General features: G+C 44.1%; 4 protein-coding genes across 8 annotated transcripts in view; 1 reads left to right on the top strand and 3 right to left on the bottom strand.

Moving 5' to 3' along the window:
* The window catches only part of foxj3 (forkhead box J3), a 56,786-nt gene extending 52,192 nt beyond the window's left edge, over window positions 1-4,594 (bottom strand). For both annotated transcript variants that reach the window (XM_037490406.2, XM_037490403.2), the window contains exon 1: window positions 4,265-4,594. The gene's annotated coding sequence lies outside the window, so the exon portion shown is untranslated. The remainder of the gene's footprint in view (window positions 1-4,264) is intronic.
* Window positions 3,481-9,064, top strand: ppcs (phosphopantothenoylcysteine synthetase). Of its 2 annotated transcripts, none has more exons than XM_062563891.1 (4): window positions 3,481-3,622; window positions 7,737-8,268; window positions 8,348-8,451; window positions 8,561-9,064. In XM_062563891.1, the coding sequence occupies exons 2-4, from the start codon at window positions 7,740-7,742 to the stop codon at window positions 8,885-8,887; spliced, it is 960 nt and encodes a 319-aa protein (XP_062419875.1). In that variant the 5' UTR covers window positions 3,481-3,622; window positions 7,737-7,739; the 3' UTR covers window positions 8,888-9,064. The 2 variants fall into 2 exon arrangements, with proteins under 2 accessions (XP_062419875.1, XP_037303669.2); XM_037447772.2 differs by lacking the exon at window positions 3,481-3,622 and adding an exon at window positions 6,990-7,073.
* Window positions 9,050-13,248, bottom strand: utp3 (UTP3 small subunit processome component). 2 transcript variants are annotated; one of them, XM_037447771.2, is made up of 16 exons: window positions 13,087-13,248; window positions 12,906-12,993; window positions 12,288-12,344; window positions 12,139-12,195; window positions 11,928-12,051; window positions 11,781-11,849; window positions 11,578-11,699; window positions 11,322-11,477; window positions 11,152-11,223; window positions 10,839-10,879; window positions 10,654-10,750; window positions 10,340-10,477; window positions 10,107-10,243; window positions 9,963-10,026; window positions 9,461-9,568; window positions 9,050-9,326 (listed from the first exon to the last, which is right to left on the bottom strand). In XM_037447771.2, exons 1-16 carry the CDS (start codon window positions 13,101-13,103, stop codon window positions 9,237-9,239), a joined length of 1,437 nt encoding a protein of 478 aa, XP_037303668.2. In that variant the 5' UTR covers window positions 13,104-13,248; the 3' UTR covers window positions 9,050-9,236. The 2 variants fall into 2 exon arrangements, with proteins under 2 accessions (XP_037303668.2, XP_037303667.2); XM_037447770.2 differs by having other exon boundaries at window positions 11,781-12,051.
* Window positions 13,249-13,669: 421 nt separating this feature from the next.
* On the bottom strand, window positions 13,670-19,454 carry fam83e (family with sequence similarity 83 member E). 2 transcript variants are annotated; one of them, XM_037447769.2, is made up of 10 exons: window positions 19,058-19,454; window positions 18,241-18,966; window positions 17,643-17,789; window positions 16,123-16,247; window positions 15,599-16,027; window positions 15,208-15,264; window positions 15,040-15,111; window positions 14,741-14,954; window positions 14,440-14,649; window positions 13,670-14,279 (listed from the first exon to the last, which is right to left on the bottom strand). In XM_037447769.2, the coding sequence occupies exons 2-10, from the start codon at window positions 18,706-18,708 to the stop codon at window positions 14,094-14,096; spliced, it is 1,908 nt and encodes a 635-aa protein (XP_037303666.2). In that variant the 5' UTR covers window positions 18,709-18,966; window positions 19,058-19,454; the 3' UTR covers window positions 13,670-14,093. The 2 variants fall into 2 exon arrangements, with proteins under 2 accessions (XP_037303666.2, XP_037303665.2); XM_037447768.2 differs by having other exon boundaries at window positions 15,040-15,123; window positions 19,058-19,453.
* Between the last annotated feature and the right edge of the window lie 154 nt (window positions 19,455-19,608).

Raw genomic sequence — 19,608 nt, 5'->3', positions numbered from 1 at the left:
CAATAAATACCAATACCCAACCAACTCCTTTCTCCCACACTTTGTAAACTTACCCGGCAGGCTCTGGTGGGCACTTACAGCAGTTCCCCATTAGAGAGAATGGCTGTGATAATTAACTAGGCTCAAGAAATAAAGGGCTAAACATATTCAGATGAAACATATATGCATGTGCCAATAATATTAGGCAGCAAACTAGCTGAATTAATCATCACATAGTTCCCACACAGGATGGGAATTGGAGCATATAGGCTAGGATTAGTTCAACGACAGATTCAACTCAACAGAGGGGGGGACTAGGCAGGGTATTGCTGGATGAATTAAAAATGAACGTGTAGTGCTTCAGTGTATTTGCTCTCGCCATCCGGTGAGGAGGGTGGGTGACTGTGGAGTAGAGATTTGTTTGAAAACTGAACCAGTGCTGTATTCCCACATCCACTCCTATCCACCAAGGGACTCTTTAAAAATTCATTAATTTACAGCAAAAATAGATTAAAGCGCCCAGCTGAGCGAAACTCAAAATTTGGCTCCCGAATAACATTAATGATAAAACATCTTCCTGTTTTCAAGGGGGGCGGGGGGGGGAGGCTGAAGAAAGAATACTGGCTTTCACCTTACTGCACCATTACTAAAACACTGCATTTTCAATTGTCATTCTTAATTATGCTTCTCCTGAGTTGGAAAAAAAGATCCAAGTAAAAACTGCATAAACTAATTAAAATCCATCCAAGGATCTGCCATTCCCATGATGCCATGCCAATGTCATTTTATTCCCCATTTGATATCTCAGCTGCAGAGACTCAATGACAGCAGCTCCAGGCCCCATAAAATGCCAAGAAGTGTAGTTGCAGTAATTGCTCTGGCCAGCGCTAAATGAGGTTCACTTAAGTGCAATTATGCCCCTCTGATCTATCACATAAAAATACTTCTTTAACATAGAGAAGTAGGCTCACACAATGTGACTGCGAACAAGATTCAAATTGAAATCAGAGAGGCATTTCCAGCAGATGAATGGCTTCATACTCATCTGCATTCTAGTGATGCACTGGCTTGCTAATGAAGACCGATCCAGTCCCTTCTCACCAACACAGCTTCCGTGAGAGAACAACTTGACACACTGGATACATATTAGGCTGAGTAGAGGGTGACATTTCCAACTGTCCAGCCTGTTCGGCCTGGGCAGAAGTACCTTCAACGCAGAGGTAAAAGCTGTTTGGAGAAAAAAGAACTGGTTATTTTTACCTAATCCAAGATCAAAATACAGTTGAAAAAGGACCAGATGATGGGCAATGGAGTTAAAAGGAAAGAAACTCCAACCAAAAATAACTTCACATTGCAAAGCGGAGAGGAATTCAGACAAGCCCACTTTGGGTTGAGACCAAAAGTAAGTGGTCGTAAAAATACTAAACAGAGGCCTTTGAACAACAGCATCGCCATTACAGCATGCCAAAAATATATATCAGACGTCCTCATGAATAAATTGCCATCTGCCAATCGCATAACTCAATGGGTTTTCAGCCAGAGGGGTAAGATGTGGCGGCCTAATAGGGGTTGCTACAGAGAGTACCTGTTGGGTGAAGTCCAACAACACAGGGGTGGGGGTTGTTGGGTGGGGGCAGGGGCTGTGATTGGCCTTCATGTTGCCAGAGGCTCAACCACCACCAGGAGTCTGATAACTGTATCTCACGGATGGCCATTTGAATAATCACTTCAACAAGGGGAGAAATTAAAAAGCCTCTCAGGGAGATGGGGCCAGGCAGAGGGCCACATGCTGAATTCCAAATGAAGAGCTTGCATTTAAAAAGTGGAAACCTGTTGTATGGTCTACGGCACAGGCTCTCAGCACCCTTGACATCCATCAAAATTTGCTCCAAATCATGTCACACCTCAATTTAATCTAATAAATGATACACTATCACTTGATGAAGACAACACCATTTTGCTTCAGAGATGGTAGACAAAGGTGTTAGAACATAGAAAGACCTAAAAAAAAAAGCAGGCTTAAACACCACTGCAGGCTAAAACCACCATTAAAAAGTGGAAGCTGTAACGCATCATCCCATTCACACTATTAAATGGTTACTGTGAGAATAAACAGATGTGTGATATCCTCTGTACTTTCCTCACAATCCATTCATCAACACATTGAGGTTGTTTAAAAAAAAGAAAAGGGTAAATAATAAAAAAATCATTAACTCTGCAAATTCAGAAACAACTTAAAAACGTTTTACAAATCAGCAAAAATATCCATCAACAGGAGCATTTCAATCAGAGTCCGAGGAGCACCTCCAGTCATGAATGAAACAGCATAACTATACTTAAAGTATAAAATAAGAGAATTTGGACAAAACAAAATTGTGACATTTATATTTCTGCATGCAATCTTTTAAAAGTGCATTCTCAGTCTAATCTTTAACATCCAGCTAGCAGCATCTGTGTGCCAATTCTTAGTTTTAAGTGACATTTTTGCTTCTAAAAACTATATACTGAAAGTGTTAAGAGGTGAATTTTATGAATGCCTTTGTGGTTTCAACTATTTCCCGGGACTGAGTGAAATGTCTGAGAGTGTCACTACGGTAAAATGCCAATAAACAAAGTGCACATCGAGCATTTCAGTAGGCAAAAGAAAGTAAAGCAGCGGGACAATTCACGGGATATTAATGGCCACTGTTCTCTGTAGTTGAAAACACAAAGCTACTCGTGCTCTGCTTACCTGAATGGAGTGAGAAATCTCAAACCATGTGTTATTTGGAGGCTGCCAGCACAGACAGTCTGGATCCAGACAGCTCGCGTTTGGCCTGCTATTTAAAGGATGGGTGATGAAGAAGAAAACCAGGTCTGACCTTCGATTGTGGGCAATGACTAACACTTTGGGCATTTTGTCAGTCGAAGCAGAAGGTTTGCCAGGGGTTGGGGTAATTTAGGGAAATTTATAATGTTTTGTTTTAGTCATAAATTCACCCTTTTTATGCTGGCTGTGTGACAAAATAAACTTGGGAGCATATGAGCAGCTATTATTTTGCATCCCGGTCTTTAAAATAACAACGTGATATCATTGATAAAAACGCGCACAAGTTGACAGCGGCGGCGGCGGCGGGGGGGGGGGGACGTGGCGGCAAATTAGGAGTTCAGTCATCCATCCTCTAATAAAGGGCCGTCAGGATAGAGCAAGGGCACCGTTTTGTACACAGCTGCACGCAAATGCCACGGCGGTGTAGCTTAAAGTCGCAGCATGGACTGATCACGGTCTTGCCTCGTGCCGACTCCACGACGAGTGGTGGGAGATCCAAGCAAATGAGAATCAACCTCAGAGAAATGTCTAGCACGCAGGTCGAAAATATTTAACTGCAACACCGTCCGTGCCATTTCAGGGCAATCCAAAAAGGTTACACCACCCCCCCACCCGCCCCGCTAGAGGCACAGAGCCGAGAATAAACTGAATCGCATAAAATTCATCCCGAAACACGCGTTGCACTTGTTGATTGTTCAGCCACATGACAAAGCTGTGCCTTCCCATAAAGATGGACTAGTCTTTAAGTGCGAGGGTCGTTATTTTTCCGGGAGGAGTTCACCAGCCGCCTGAGGAACAGACGATTGACAGACGAGAAAACACACTGCAACAGCTGTGAGTCAAATACCACCAGAGCGTGCAGGAAAGCCAAACGACACTGGCACGCGCGCGCGCGCACACACACGCACACACACACACATTTAATGCAGGACACACAACGTCTCACATACCAAACAGCTAGCTAACGATAGCTGTGCGCCAGGGTAGGTCATTACAACCACCTAATGCGAGGAAAACACGCACACACGCACGCTCCTGGCCCGGGTGAGAGCGCGAACAACGCTCAGCTAAAGTTAGCTGGCTACCAAAACTGGCTAGCTAGCTGTCAAAGTTGCCCTGTCAGTTGTCACCGGTTGCGCGGCGGGGCTAGCGGGCTAACGCGAGAGCTGTCAACTTGGGAGAGTTACGGCCACATCGGCCGGGGTGTAGTAACACCGACCACAGGGGAAACGCCGACTGGCTCCGGGAGAAAAAGAAACGTTTCCCTCCCTCTTCCCCCCTCACCCACTCCCTCCCTCCCTCCCTCGGCCGACGCCGCCGCCGCACGCCCCGCCACGGTGGGCGGAAAAGCCGTGAGCCAAGGCCTGTTCACCGGGGCTCAATCCCCCCCATAACTTCAGCACTGCTCACTTCCCCGTTAAAGTCGTCCATTTGGTGGGCCTCAGTTTAACTTCCATGCCCGCGTAGCTTACTTACTCTGGGTGAAAGCTGCCGTGACGGTAGCTCTCTTTAATCCTGACGGTAGTTTTCAGAGTGAGTGACTGCCCCCTCCCCCTCCTTCCACCTCCTCTTCTTCAGCTAGCTGGGGGGTTCCCCGGGAGTGTCCCGTGCTCTTCGCGTTATCGTCCTGTGCAAAGAAGCGCCGTAGTCGTCGCTTCGCCGGTGTGCGTGCGGTGCCGTGGCGTCCCTCTTCAGCTTCTCTCCGCCTTTTCCGAGCCAACATCCGGGACTCTCCCCCAGCTTGGGTTAGGTGCCCGGAACTACTTTCATAAAACGTTACGACGACGCGCATGAATGTCTCTCTCTCTCTCTCTCTCTCTCTCTCTCTCTCTCTCTCTCTCTCTCTCTCTCTCTCTCTCTCTCTCTCTCTCTCTCTCTCTCTCTCTCTCTCTCTCTCTCTCTCTCTTTCTCTCTCTCTCTCTCTCTCTCTCTACCCTGCCGCCACAGAAACTAGCACGTGGTCAAATGCATACGCGTGCCTATCAGATGATCAACAACAGCTTTATTACATTTTATACCTATTCCACCTCACTGTACATACTTATATCTCAGTTTAACTTAATTTCATATGTTCTGCTCTGCTATTTTATTCTATCATATTGTATTGTGTATTTATTGTGCATTTTCATTTATAAATGTTAATTACTATATTGCTACTGCTACAATTCCCCCCTGGGGATAATAACGTATATATCTATCTATCTCTTATCTTATTTGAAGATTATTTTGATTTATACATTACCAAGTGCTTTATGTTGTTACAAATAGCTTTTTAAACAAAGAAGTTCAAAGGGGGGTAAAATGGGTAGTTTCATTACGGGGTAATCAATTTGTATTTGCTGGTTAAAGGTTTGTAGGAAGAACATTAGCTGTTCCTTTTTATTTGGTAAGTATTAAAAAATGGATTTGGATCCAGCAAAACTATTGTGTTCTGTATCGTGAATGTTGTTAATATAAATAGATGATAACCGATCTATCATCAGTCATCCAGTAAAGCAGTCATTAATTTATTCTTTTTTCTTGGCCCGAAAAATTGTATCATTGAAAAACATATATCTATTGCTATTTAAAATACCAGCTGTTCTAACTCTCCATTGTACATTGTAGACTGCACTTGAAGTTACATTTCCAGGAAAAAAACAAGGACATGACCTCAATGTCCTCAATGGGAACTGCAGCCCTGGTCACAGCAGTCCAGTGAGCTCACGTTGACCTTGTCTCAAATTACTTTCCATACTTCATAGCTTAGAGTTTTTGTGTGGTGTATTTGAGTTATAACATCATTTTTTATAGATACTAATTGTTTCATGTATTCTATGACTAAGTGTTAAAATGTGTTACTCATGAGGCCTTAAAATATTGTTTTATGACTTTACTAACCTTTCAGAGTCACAGGACAAATCCCCCAGCTATAGAAAATACAAAAGAAAACAATCTGGCCCACAAAAAGTCCCATATAAATCTGTTTTCTTTGTTGTTGACTAAACGTTTCATCCATAGTTTGCTATTCCTTTTACATTGTAATAGCTATTTTGTATTGTTTTGACTTGATTGGTTGGTGGTTTTCAGATTGTATTGCATCTTTTCCCTTTACCATTATCCGGATTGAGTGTCTCTTGAGATGACTCACATGACTCCAGGTATGGGTTTTTCAAAACGAGAACCAACTCTTAAATTGTCTATTTAACTGATAATATCCCAGTAAAATGACATAATGAAATGATAATATTTTTAATTAAACCTGAACAGACATATACACGAAACATGAGGAAATGAATCTGCTCAATCAACCCGTCAAAGCAGGGCGACGGTGGTGAAATGTTGTGGCTGTCTGTTCACCAGCGCAGCAGCGCCTCCTGTGGGTTGATCAGTGGTAATGCAGTACATTTCCATGCCTTTCGCCCGAAGAGACCGCTTTGTATTGAAACACAGGATCGTAGCTTTTCTACGTGACATTTTTTAATAACATAAAAACCGAAAGGTATTCCCTCCACACCAACTCTCAGAAAACAGTCAGCATGGCAAAATAATTTCTCCTTATTGAATCATATGAACAGATATTCTATCTGAGGGTAAATTTGGCATTTTCTTAGGTCACATTACACAAGATATTGAGTCATATCCAAAGAAAAATACATAATAAATGAGCAGAAAGCAAGATGTCAATGAGTAGTATGTGTTTAACAACCTGTTGAAGATTAACAACCATCATGTATTATAATGTTGTCTTCTTTAAACAAGCTCAATGATTTTGATTTTCTCTGTAGTTTTGGGGAGAATGAAACCCCGTTAAAATAATAAAATCTAGGGAATGCTTTGTATTTCTAATAGATTTGTGTACCTGTACATTGTATGTACATGGGGAGATTCAAACAGAGCATGATTTCAAAAAGAGTATGATTGCAAAACTCACCATAAATTCTATATAGAGCAGTTTTGAATGCAGTGAAAAAAGACAAGTGTTGAATGAGACCAATGAAAAGATATGAGACCAATGAAAAGATGAGTGCGTTTCTTTGACATCTCACAGTCCAGTTAAAACGACCCCCACTAGAGGAGTTTCTCCTCTGGTGTCTGTGTGGTCCAGTGGTGATGTTACAAGTCAGACATTGTTTCACCCGACTCATAAATACCACGGGTATTAGCAGCTGTAGTACCGCCCGCGGCCACAGGGGGCGCTGACGAGTTTCCTCTCTTTTTAAAAAAAAAGACCAAAGAAGTCCGCTCAGAAGTTCAGGAAGTTGTTGCGAAGCAGCTGACCGAGAAACTGCCCCCCCGATATAAAGTAGGACATTTCGCAGTTGTAATTATCTTTAACTATCGTGGTGAAACGAGCGTCGTTTTGAACGCAGTCGTCGCGTTGTTACGCTGGTAAACTATTGTCTGACTTGACAGCAGCTAACGTTAACGTGACGTTGTCCGGAGAGCCGTTTTAACGGGGAAATCGAGCTCCGTTCCTACCTGTGATTAGTGGGTGTCACAATGACTTATATCCGTGATAGCATTTCATAGATCGTTGAATAAATAACGTTGAATAATAACGACTTTAAGACGTCCTGACTTCCATCGCTACACCGACCGTGTTCTGATCCTACATCGTTCTTATTATGCCTGAAACACCTTCAGACTGATCACAACTAAATAGTTCGCCCTTTGGCCCTTGTACTGTTGCATGTAGTGTGTGTCCCAATACCCATATTACATAGCATTATTATGCCCCAATACAAACAACAAATGCAGTATGTGTCATTTATCGAGGATGTCGTACTACATCAGTCTGATTCTTACAGCATAGAAGCCAGTGTGCTTCTCCGGCCGTTCTGACCAACAATCCAAATGTTGAGCAAGAGGGTCAAATGTTATGAACCAGTATTTCCCAATGGCATGCATACTGCATTTCAACAGTGTAAATCTCCTGTCCTCACGAGGCCCTCTCCGTCTCTTTTAGGTGATGGCTAAACCCAGGATGTCTTCAATCGACGGGAAGTTAGCCCAAGAATTCGCCGTTCCCGCCCACGTCGAGGAGATCAAAGAGAAGATGGCCGCCTTCGCCGGGCACCACGCGGCAGCGGGTCGCAGGGTGGTTCTCATCACGTCCGGGGGAACCAAAGTGCCTCTGGAGTCCCGCACCGTTCGTTTCCTGGATAACTTCAGCAGCGGCAGGCGAGGGGCCTCCTCGGCAGAGTATTTCATGGACTCGGGCTACGCTGTCATCTTCCTGCACAGGCATCGCTCCCTTTACCCCTACACACGGATGTTCTCCAACATAAACATGCTGGATGCCCTGAAGTTCAGCGGTGGAGCATCCAGTAACAGTGGCGAAGTGGTGGTTAACCAGCAGGTCCTTCCCGACATCGCCAGAGCTCTGAGGAGATACCAGGAAGTGAAGGAAGGCAAACTTCTACTGCCCATAGAGTTCAGCACTCTGTCAGAGTATCTGCATCTCCTCAAAGCAGCGGCACAGGCCCTCAGCGCAATAGGTACAGATTAGGAACTGCTTATGGGTCGAGGCTGTGGCTCTGATCCAGCACATTGTTCATAACTGTATTCTTCATTCAGGATCCAAGGCCATGTTTTACTTGGCTGCAGCCGTGTCGGATTTCTATATCCCGGCGTCCGAGATGCCTGAACACAAAATCCAGTCGTCCAATGGACCACTTCAAGTGAGTAAGAAGATGCAAATGTACATTCAATATTAGTCTTCCAAATATTCACGGCTCAAGGGACTCCACGGTGTAATAAGAATCCACTTCTGTTTTGCCTCCCCTTCAGCTCAGCATGAACATGGTCCCTAAGATACTGTCCCCGCTGGTGAAGGACTGGGCACCACGAGCTTTTGTCATATCGTTTAAGCTGGAGACGGATCCGACCATCCTGCTGGACAAGGCTCGACGGGCTCTGGACGCCTACAGGCACCAGGCGGTAGTGGCCAACGTGCTGGACTCTCGACGGGGTTACGTGGTGGTGGTGACTCCCGAAACTCAGGCCGAGCTGATCATCTCCGATGAGGATGTGAAGAACGACGTGGAGATAGAGGAGAGGATAGTGAGCAACCTGACGTCCGCACACAACAAGTTCATAACTCAACAAGGAGGTTGAACAGAATCACCCAGACTGCATGTTTGAGTTTGTGAAGCAGCTGCACGTTGTTGTGTACGGTTGCATAACTTCAGAAATAATTAGAACTTAACAAACAATGGCTTTCTTTGTTCTTTAAAAAAAAATGGACTTCTACGTTATGATCTGTGAAAAAGTACAATATTCAAGTTTGAAAGTTTAATGTTTATTCACATTGCACAATGATCTAGAACTGAAAATCTGTGTTGATTTCTCAACAACAATTGACAACTGAATAATTAAGGGACATGTTTTTACTACATGCATAAAACAAAGACCACAAGTAAGTCCTGTGGTTTTACTTGGCAGCATATTACAGTTTCCTGCATGGCTACTTAAGTTTGGTGCTCTTCTTGACACCAGCACGAATACCAGACAACTCTCCACTGTATCTCGTCTCCTCCCGACGGACCTCTCGCACCTGGTGAATATGAACACAGCCACATAAACTAGATTCAAACTGAAGAGCCTACAAACAGAAATGGTTCCGAGGAGCTTTATGATGCTCTCAAACGGTGTAATAAAAGTGGTCTCCTCAATGTGCAGAGTACAAACCTGGCCCTTTCTGCGGATTTTGGCCCGTCTGAACTTCTCTCTGTGCTTGACTCTGGGATTACGATCAATTTTCTTCCTCTTAGGTGTGAGTCCCTTGTTCTTGAACATCTGTGAAATAGATAGAGACCCGTTAGAACTATTGAGAAATGACACATGTAAACATATGGAATGAATCCAGTATGATTAATACATGGAATTTGATTGAGACAAAGAAAACATTTGTACACTGGCTCTGATGTAGTTGTAGCTTCCCAATAATAACATATGTTTAACCCTCTTTGAGATGTTCTCCAAAAAGGTGGGAAGACAATTGTCCACATCCAGAGACAAACTAAGCTGCTGTAAAACTAAATCATAATCCTGTTTATAGACAACAGCCTCAATTAGACCATACATCCAGGTACGCTAATCCACCAAAGTTGTCAGTTTTTGGCAAATTGTGAAGATTCACCTGATCTGATGCTGTTCTGTTTATCTTCAATATTAAGATATTTTAGTTTACCTGGTACGTGATTCCTCTCTTAGCATCTGGATCCTCCTCCACATCATTTTCTTTCTCCTCCGTCCTGCAACACATTGAAAATGTATCACATCCCCAGTTGAATTTAGTCCCTACGGCTATTTTGAAGAATCAAATCGGACTTACTCTTCGGCTTCAGGGGCTTTGCCCTTTCTCTTCAATTTCGACCGCGCCTCCACTTCTCTGTAGAAACGCAGAGCCGCCTCCTCTTCCAGGTCGGAGTCAGAGTCCTCCGCGACCACATGCAAAGATTCTCCAGAATCCTGCAAATGGCGTGCGCTCGTTACCATTTCAATTCCACATTTAAACACCTAGCGAGACATTTCGGAAGCGAAAAAAGAGGAAAACGGCAAGCCCACCTTTTTCGTCTTGGCGGCGGCGCCTCTGGTCTTCTTGCCCTCGGATGGTCTGCCGGCGGTCTCGCCGTTCCCACCGGTCAGCAACTCGCGAAACTGAGGGGCGAGCCGAGTGTCTACCGGACCCAGCTCATTGATCAGCTGCAGACAGGAAACCAATGAGACAGAAAGGGAAGGCTTTGTGCGCCGAGAAAACATCTCACAAACCGAATGATGCTGTCCAAAATAAAATGGAAAAAAAAAAAGTGTGCAGTTTTCTTGACAAAGTGAAGTCACGTCCACCGAGTCTGTGCGATAACGTCGACGCGATGGCTTACGTTTCTGTAGGTGAGCAGTCTTTCAATCACCGGGTGGTTGTGAGCAGGGATTCGCTTGGCCTTCAGCACCAAGTAGAAACTGATGTTTGTGCAGTAACTGTGGGACGACAGAAAGACGAGCCGCTCAGTGAAGGGCGACGCCATCACTCTGCGACGTGTCATTACATTACTGCGCCGCGACTTACTTCAGATACAGTTGCTGTTTTGTCTTGAGGTAGTCGGCGCCCTTTGGAAGACGAGTCAAAAGTTATTCTTGGTCACACACTGGATTTCCATGGCAACATGGCAAATAATCTTACATATTTTTCTGTCTATCATCCTCAGGTTAATCATGTTATGGAAACATGACAGAATATAATTTTACTTTTATTATAAAACTAGATTAACTTCATATTCTGCAAAGTAGCTGTAGGTACATCACGGCGAGCGACTTTGCTCACAGTAGAATTTCTAATGAAGTGTTTGACATTCAGCTGGGAAGTTTAATAAATGACTCACCTTTCCTGGTGGGATCTTTCCGGCCTTGACCATCTGCACGAGAGGCTGCAGCTCATTCTTCAGTTCACCGAGCTGCATATTGAATGCATTCAAAAACAAGCAGATCAGTTACATTTTGCTCTGTGGCAGCTGCATTAAGATCTTTTAGCAAATTGAGTTACGTGTTTTACCTTTGCCTTGAAGTCCTGGATAAGTTCAAGAAGCTCTGGTGACTCCTTTTTCAAAAGTTTCATCTTTTCCTTCTGGGACATTTGCTTCAGGTCTTTCACAATCCTCTCTTCTTTTTCCACAGTCTTGTTTTCATCTTTCTCTTCCACAGCAAATTCCTTCATTCAGATACAAAGAAACAATTGCAAAATACATATTAGAATTACGGCCTCTGTGATGTCTAAACTGCAGGTGTAATCAAAGAGGAAGACAAGATACCTGAAAAAAGTTCAAATCATAATCCTCCTCGCTCAGATTTGCAGCTAAACGTTTCTGGACATTCTTGGCCTCTTCTTCTTCCTCTTGTTCCTCAGCTTCCAGCTCGTCTTGAGATTTCCCCTCTGTGATGACACCATTTTAATTTAGCATCGGACAAAATCAGCCAAAGACATCAAGTGATCAGGAATGGCTCCATTACTTACTGGTGGTGATGTAGTCAGAGTCGTAGAACATCTTCTTCTTGTTGCCCCAGGCCATTTCGTTAGGAAGATCTGAAGAAGACCACAACGTTACGGTTAAAGAAGATAGAATGACGTTGAAGAAAATACTGTTCTTATGGTGATGTTTACCGTCTTCTTTTTTGCCCTCGAGATCACTCTCCATGTCGGTCTCCTCATCCTCATCCTCTTCTTCTTCTTCTTCCTCCACCTCATCGTCGTCGTCCTCTGAATCGTCGAGGGCCATCACTTCCTCCTGCGAAATTTAGCTGAGCTTGAAATCCTTCTTTAAACTACTTGTTTTCACTGAAGGTAAATCCAAAACGAACACACGAGTCGTCACCTCGTCATCCAGTTCTTCCGGGTCACTCTCCATTTGAACCCCGCTGGCAAAAAGTTTCTGTGTCAAAAGAGACGGCAGCAAAGAATGAGTTTGGAAAAATTCAAAACGGCAGCACCTGAATGTTTCACAGACCTTTCAGGGAAACTTACTGCGATCTTTTCATCGTGAAACTCATCAATTTTGTCCTTTGTGTATTGGGAGGATTTCTGAAAGGAAGAGAAGAGACATGTTTATATCTGACTGCTGAAAGGAACAACAATACCCGAGCAGAGCTCACATGGGGACAGGATGCTGATGGTTGAGAGCAGCTCGGTATGATAGTGGAAAACAGTGTTTTCAGGTAGCCATGACAATAAAACCGTTCTCCCTTTTGACTGTTAACCCTGCAGCGGGCTCGGACTTTTACAGCAGCAGAAATATTTGCAACGTTACTCTGCTCTATATTATATTATCATTTAGTGGACTATTCACTGATAATAAAAGGCAAGATATAGAAAGCAACCTATAGACTGTTACATCTTCAAATGACAACATGTCATTCAACAAGGCTTTCTGTCTCACGTGGGGACTCTAAAGAATGTATTGCTGGAGTATTGTGCAGCTTTGCTTGTGAACTAACTTACATTTGCAAATGTACCCCATATAGTAGTATAGTAAAAAAAAAAAAAAATCCCATTTTGACATTGAGTCGTGAAACTCTGTCCATCCGGAATCATTCTGTACATGTATCACACATGTAACACATGTGCTGTTACGGACCGTGTTACCTTATCGGGGACAGGCATGTTCTTGTATGCTTCAGGGTCATCATCTTCAAATCGCTCTATCTTTTTGGTCCGTGGTATCTTTATTACCCTGGGCAACGGAAAAAAGAAAAGATGTCTACTCAATCTCTGTTCTACATAATTAATCTGTTTGAATCACAGGGATTACTTGAGCCGAACTTACCTTTGTGTTCGAACCATGGTGGAAATTAATTAAAACGCGTTTGCTTCACACAACAGGAAGAAACAATGATTTCCAAACTACACGGTTAACGTCGGTGCGTATTTACATCTGTGGGCTACGACCAATTTAAATTAAAAAAAAGTAAATATCCAGTTGAGTTGAATCTTCACACCACTCTGGTCTCGGTTACCATGTGCTTCCGTGATTTCTTCTTCTGCAAATTAAACCGCAGTCCACAAAGCGGCGTGAAAGACCCACAGCGCCCCCTACCGCGATGTCCCATTGCGGCCACAATGTGTATTTTGCAAATTTTTGCAAACAAATGACTGATTGATTGAAAGATTGAACTATCAAATAATATGACCAAACCAATCATTTTTAACCTAATGGGGAAAGGCTTAGGAGTACTATATCTGATAACATTGCTTTTTAGATTTATTATGAATTATTACAATTATTTTTAGTATTTGGGATATTATTAACTACTAAATGTTTCTATTTTTTCCCAAATTTTTTTCACTGATAACTGCTGTTAACTTCAAAATGACAGTTACAATATATTTTTACACAACTCCATTCCTTCAGTTTGCTGATGCAAATTTCTTTCTCTTTATTCAAAATGTCTCAACATTACTATTTAAAGTGAAAACAGTCTTTTTTGCTGTGCCACATATTAGCTCAATACTAGGGAATAGTTTTAATTATTCATTTACATGTAATTTTCCTGTAGGCTCATAAAGTCATCATTTAGTAGTTTGTACACTGGCACCTGCTTGAAAAGATCTGTTAGTGTAACCTCGGGACGGAACCTTTTACCATCTTATCAGCATGCAAACACCTTCTTTTAAAAATCATGTATTACATTCATTTCATACCTAACACCCGTCTTAGTTTGGTTACTTAACACTGCCGAGGTTGTAACTAGCAACTAATGGCAGCTGCCTTTACTTCAGTGGCAGAAGATGTTGTTACAGAACGCATTGCTCATGTATTGGTTTCCTCGCTCCTCAATTCTGTTCTCCATCCGTCTCTTCCAGTGAGACTCTCTTTCCCCCCCACAGTCCATAACTGAAGCTGCGGGGCCTCTCTCTGGGGAGAAAGTTTTTGGGGGTTCTGTACAATGAAGGTTTCAACTCATCGTTCCTCTTCTTCATCAGAGCTAGAGCTGGTGTCATATAATCCGGGTCAAAGCCCTGCAAAGGAAAGAGGAGATAAATGGTGAGAAAAACATTTTTACCATGTGCTCAATATCAATAAAAATAAGTAAAAGATTAACTTTGTTCTTGGTTACTTAAAGAGACACATCTTTGTGAGGTCTAACTGTTATTTTACACATTGTATTCACACACTTACGCTGGACTTAAACCGCGGCAGCGGCACTCTGTCGTCATCTCCATCTTGGTTGTGTGCGCTCAGCTCCATCATGGAGCGGCTCAGTTCTGACAGGGCGGCCCTGGATCCTTTCCCGGGAGCCGGAGTGCTCTGCCGAGCGGGAATCTTCTTCATAATGTCACTCAGGGAGCTGAAGCTCTCAGACAGCGGCAGTTTTAGGATTAAAGGCGTCTGTGAGGGAAAATGCATCTCAGTTCATCTTAAAAACCTTTTTGTACGTTTACCAAAAGTGTTTTTTGACAGTAAAACGGTAAAGACTCACTCTAGAGGATGGTGTGGCGCTCATTTCCTTCATGGTGCTCTCTACTTCCAACGCGGCCTCGGCCCTCAACCGCTCTCTTCTCTTAAAATAAGAAAGTACATCTTCTGTTGGCTCTGTTGCTTTATCATCATTAGGTTTTGTTGTCACATCTAATGTGCTGCTCTTCTCAATGTAGGGTTGCCGGTAAATTCCTTTATCTATAATGTGTTCCGCCCTGCAGGAGAAACAAATGTTTCCCTTTAGATATGATGTATCAATAATCATTTTAGTATGTTTGATTTATATCTTTTGGGTGTTACCTTTTCATTCTTTCTTGAGATGTCGGGTTCGGCGACCACAGCTGTGCGTTGCTGTGAAAATGATCAATGTCCCTGAGAACAGAACTGCACTTAATGTAAGCAGTCTAGAAGTCAAGAGCCGATACTCTTAATCAGTACATAAACAGAATTGGTTGTTACAAGACTCACTTGAAAGTTGATCTATCTGGTACATTGTTGGTCCCTTGAGCTGTGTTTTCCTGTAGCCTGTCACATACACAAATATTACAACTATGCAGCAAACAGTATGTTTCAGTAGTTTAAAAAAAAATTGACATCATGGTAGAAATGTACATTTGACAAATCAATACTGTATGATTGGAAAAAGACGACTTTAAGATTAAAGGTGTAGAACACAGCATTGGGAGGATCTCCATTGTCTCTCAAACGCAATCAAAGGAGATGCTTGGATTTTGACCCACACTGAGGCCTGAGGCCTTCTCTGTTCAGGTAAACATTACCCCACTCTCGTTAAGATAGCTATAGTGGTTGGTTGGTATGCTCTGAAACTCAAATATGGCACCTTCAAGCCAAAGCGTACCTTTTATTATCCCAAAACCGGTTTCCATCGCGAGAGGAACCCTCCCCAGTCGCCGTGTTTTTCATAAACAGCATTTTGCTCCGCGGGGGTATTTCCGCGGCCTCCTCGCTCCGACTAAAGGGACTTTCTGAGAAGCAGCGGTTTCTCTGGACGACCCCCATGGCTTCCCAGTCCAGGAGGTAATCATCAGGAGGGGACGGAGGATTGATATTCTCAGGCTCCAAATGGTGGCGTCTTTTAAACTCAAGTTCTGAGTAGTCGTTCAGCTGGCGAGGCCCATCCACGTGAGCCCCTGCGACCCTCCGCGTGTCCGGGACGGGGAGCGAGGCGGCAAAAAGGATCCTGAACTCCCGATCGAAGGATTCAACAACCGGGCCGCTCAGAACCGTGATCAGCTGCCGGTGAAGGTGGGCGTCCGTCCACGTGAGGCTGCAGGGTGCAAAGACGCCGCGTTACAGTCATGTCAAGTGTGTGTGTGTGTGTGTGTGTGTGTGATACATGAGACAAGAGAAAAGACGGCACACCCGTAACTGCCATGAATCACTGTCTCCAGATCCACCAGAAGGAAATTGTCTTTCATTTCCCCGACCACCGTTTGTCCCGTCCTTGAACCAAAGGTTTTCCCTCCAAGAACACGGACGCGCATGTTCTGCCAAAATCACAAAACGTGTGTTGAATTGAAAAGCTGAAACTTGGTGTTTACCCATGACAAAATGTGATGAACCCGCGTGGAATATCCTGAAAGTATGGAAACAAAAACCTGTTGGTGGAACCAGATGAAAAGTCATAAGATCACCGAAGCCACCTGTGGGCATCATGGGTATCTGCACCAAATTACAAGGCGACCTATCAAATGGTTGTTTGGCGATATTTTGGTCTGAACAAAAAGTCCTGGTGCTGTACAACGCTGGTACTGACAAGTCAACATTAACCAGTGACTAATATATAATTAACATAGTGAGTACTTTCCCTAATGATCAAGTGCTGCAGGAATTAGTTATATTACCCCTCAACGTCTTTACTTCTTGTGATGCTCTTGTTTACGCTAAAAAATGAACAAAATGTATCTATTTACTGTATTTTCGCGACTATAAGGCGCACTTAAAATCCTTTTTTTTTTCTCAATAAACGACAGTGCGCCTTATAACCCGGAGCGCCATATATGGATCCATTGGTTGATCCATACTGGTTAACGAGGATCCATTGGAGGGAAAGTCTGGTGCCAGCAGCCGCGGTAATTCCAGCTCCAACAGCGTATATTAAAGCCGCTGTAGTTAAAAAAGCTCGCAGTTGCCATTAATCAAGAACTAAAGTTGGGGGGTTCAGCGATATTGTTAATATCCACATTAACGTTTGAACAACGTTACCATGGGAGTGAAGAGTTTTCAGAACGCTTGATAAAGTTTGATTTAGCGCAGCCCGATCTAGTGGATGCAAAACGCAACCCCAGTCTAACCTTTTACTGCAGTATCTTCTATTCTATGCGCCTTATAATCCGGTGTGCCCTGTATAGGAAAAGAGTTCTAAAATAGGCGATTCATTGAAGGTGCGCCTTATAATCAGTCCATTGCGCCTTATAGTCGCGAAAATACGGTAGTGGTCAGTCAGTGACCCAGTCAATTTCATGCATTCTATAAAAATAAAAATATAATTACTTCATTTTGTTAACATTGGGTGAAACCTTTTCGACACTGGAAAGAGACACAGGCAAAAGGAATCCTGTGAAACCAGTTCAACTACAAGCTGTTAAGAATACGAGTTGCGTTCCAAGATACACATGCAAGTGAAGGACAATTATGAGAGACCTCTCAATGATGCATGTGAGTGCGTCAAGTTCATTCCGAGGCCTACATTGACATATAATATTGTTAGAAAGGATCCAAAGACAACGTCTAACTGTATAAAGACGGGAGACTCTGGTTCTTCTAAAACCGGTGCCGAATGTTTTTGGCTCACCAGGCTCTGTGTTTTATTGATCGCAGTGTCACACGTACACAGCACACGGTTGCCATAGGTGTGTGTTTATGTTGTCTCGGTGACTCACCGGATGCCTGAGCCTGTTGAGCGTGAAGTTCTCTTGAATGGACCTTTGGTTGAGGATGATGTAGACAGGGACTCCCCGTGAAGCAGCAGCGTGTAAATCGCCAATTATTGCATTGTCCGTCAATCGGTCCGTCACAATGGCTATTACCTGAGTGGTACACAAAATGTCACTATTCAGACGGTGGCCACCACCAAAGAAGAAATGTAATGGTTTCGCTCTTCATTCAAAGTAGCTGTGTGTTTACCTTGGTGTACCGATGGTAGAAGAACAACAGTAAAAGTGAAGAAGGCTTATGCATGCCACGACAGAGTGAGCAATACAGGGGGCTGGTGCTGATTGCTTCCTGTCTCAATACCCTACTTCTGAAGAGGTTTATCTAAAGCAGCGCCTTAAAAAATGAAATCCACCAAATAAACATGGTGCAAAAGAAAAAAACTCTCTGAAATGTGGTGGCGACGGGATTGGGTCAATTTTTTTTTTTTTTAAATAAATAAATGGTTCCTCAGGTTTGAACTGGATGTGCCTCACCCCCTCCGCCCCCCCCCCCCCCCTCTGAAGAAATGTGTTGTGTTCGTCAAGAAAAATAACATTTGCATACTTGGCCAGCTTTTTGCAAGTGCTGTCTGACGATCTGCCTGACGGGAGGTTCTCCTTCAGCAGGCGGGCTGGTGTGGACCGTAACGCCTCCCTTTTGCACCGAGGGGCCCTTTTCAGGCCACCCCAGGTCCAGGTTGGGGGCCGGCGTGTCCGAGTGGCAGGGGAAGTAGGTGGAGCAGACGTTCTCCGCCTCTGAGCTGCCATCCTCTCCGTTCTCCTGACCGTGCGCCTGCAGCCGGCTGAAGCGACGGTCCTGAGCCCAGCCGGTGATCTGGCTGACCTCCTCCGAGGACAGGAAGCAGCCGCGGTGCTCCGTGCCGACGGCGCCGTAGAAGGCCTCCGGCCCCGCGTCCAGGAGCCTCTCCATCAGCTGACGCTCCCTCTCACAGTGGAGGAACTCCGGAGAGAACTCCTCCACCGGCAGGAACACCGCGTGCTCATCCAGGCTCTGCTCTTGGGAGTTGGACATGACCGCAGACCGGCCGTGTCTCTGGGACACCTTTGAAAGTTCCCCACTACTGACTCCTGTTGTGTGACACCGGCCACGTTCACGTCACCCTTCTTTCTACTTTTGTGATTTCATTCATCCCGCTGGTGCAAAGTTAGAATATTCCCAGGTGGGCAAGAGCTTCCCAGTTGTTGTCTTGGAGAAGTATAGTCTGTTCAGGGTTTAAGAGTTCAGTCATGAGCACGTCGAGTGTGTCCAGCACCAGCCTCGTGTCCCCACCTCGCAAAATGAGAGACGAGCGGAAGGGATCAGTGTTCTAAACAAAGATTTGTTTTTCGACACACAAACAGCAACGTAACGTGAAACTCACCTCCTCGGCAGGCTGAAGTGTGAGGCTCCTCATGAGCTCCGAGGAGTGTTCCTCCCATGCATGTCACCTCACGGCTCCTTTTACCTTCCACTCCTTCTCACCCCTCCATTGTTCTCAGATTACTGAAAAATTCTTTGCAGCTGACCGATCAACTGGTTCCTTCTGAGTCAATCTGTGTCTGATCGCCGCAGCTGCGGGATTTCAGATAAATACTCTTGTGATATCCTGTTTTCACGTCACACCCCTTCTAAGAGTCTTCGGCGAATAATTGTCATATCTAAGAGGCTGCTTTTTACCCCACGGTTTACTTTTTGGACTGGTCCAGCCTGACAGGTAGGTTAGTAACACGCAACACTTCCAATCTTAAGGTGTGAGCTGCAAAACGCAGCAGTTTTAAAGTTTTCTTTTTGCTCTCTAAGTACCTTTGTGAGAACAAGTGTGACCGGCCAGCTCGTCAACGGCTCATTGTTCTCTATTGTGGAAGCAGAGGGAAGCGGTGTGAGCATACTTACTTACTTACTTACCTACTGATAAAGTACACAATCGGTACG

This window comes from Pungitius pungitius, chromosome 8 (assembly GCF_949316345.1).
Source record: "Pungitius pungitius chromosome 8, fPunPun2.1, whole genome shotgun sequence".
NCBI lineage: Eukaryota > Metazoa > Chordata > Actinopteri > Perciformes > Gasterosteidae > Pungitius > Pungitius pungitius.
This window is presented reverse-complemented; position numbering and strand designations above follow the sequence as displayed.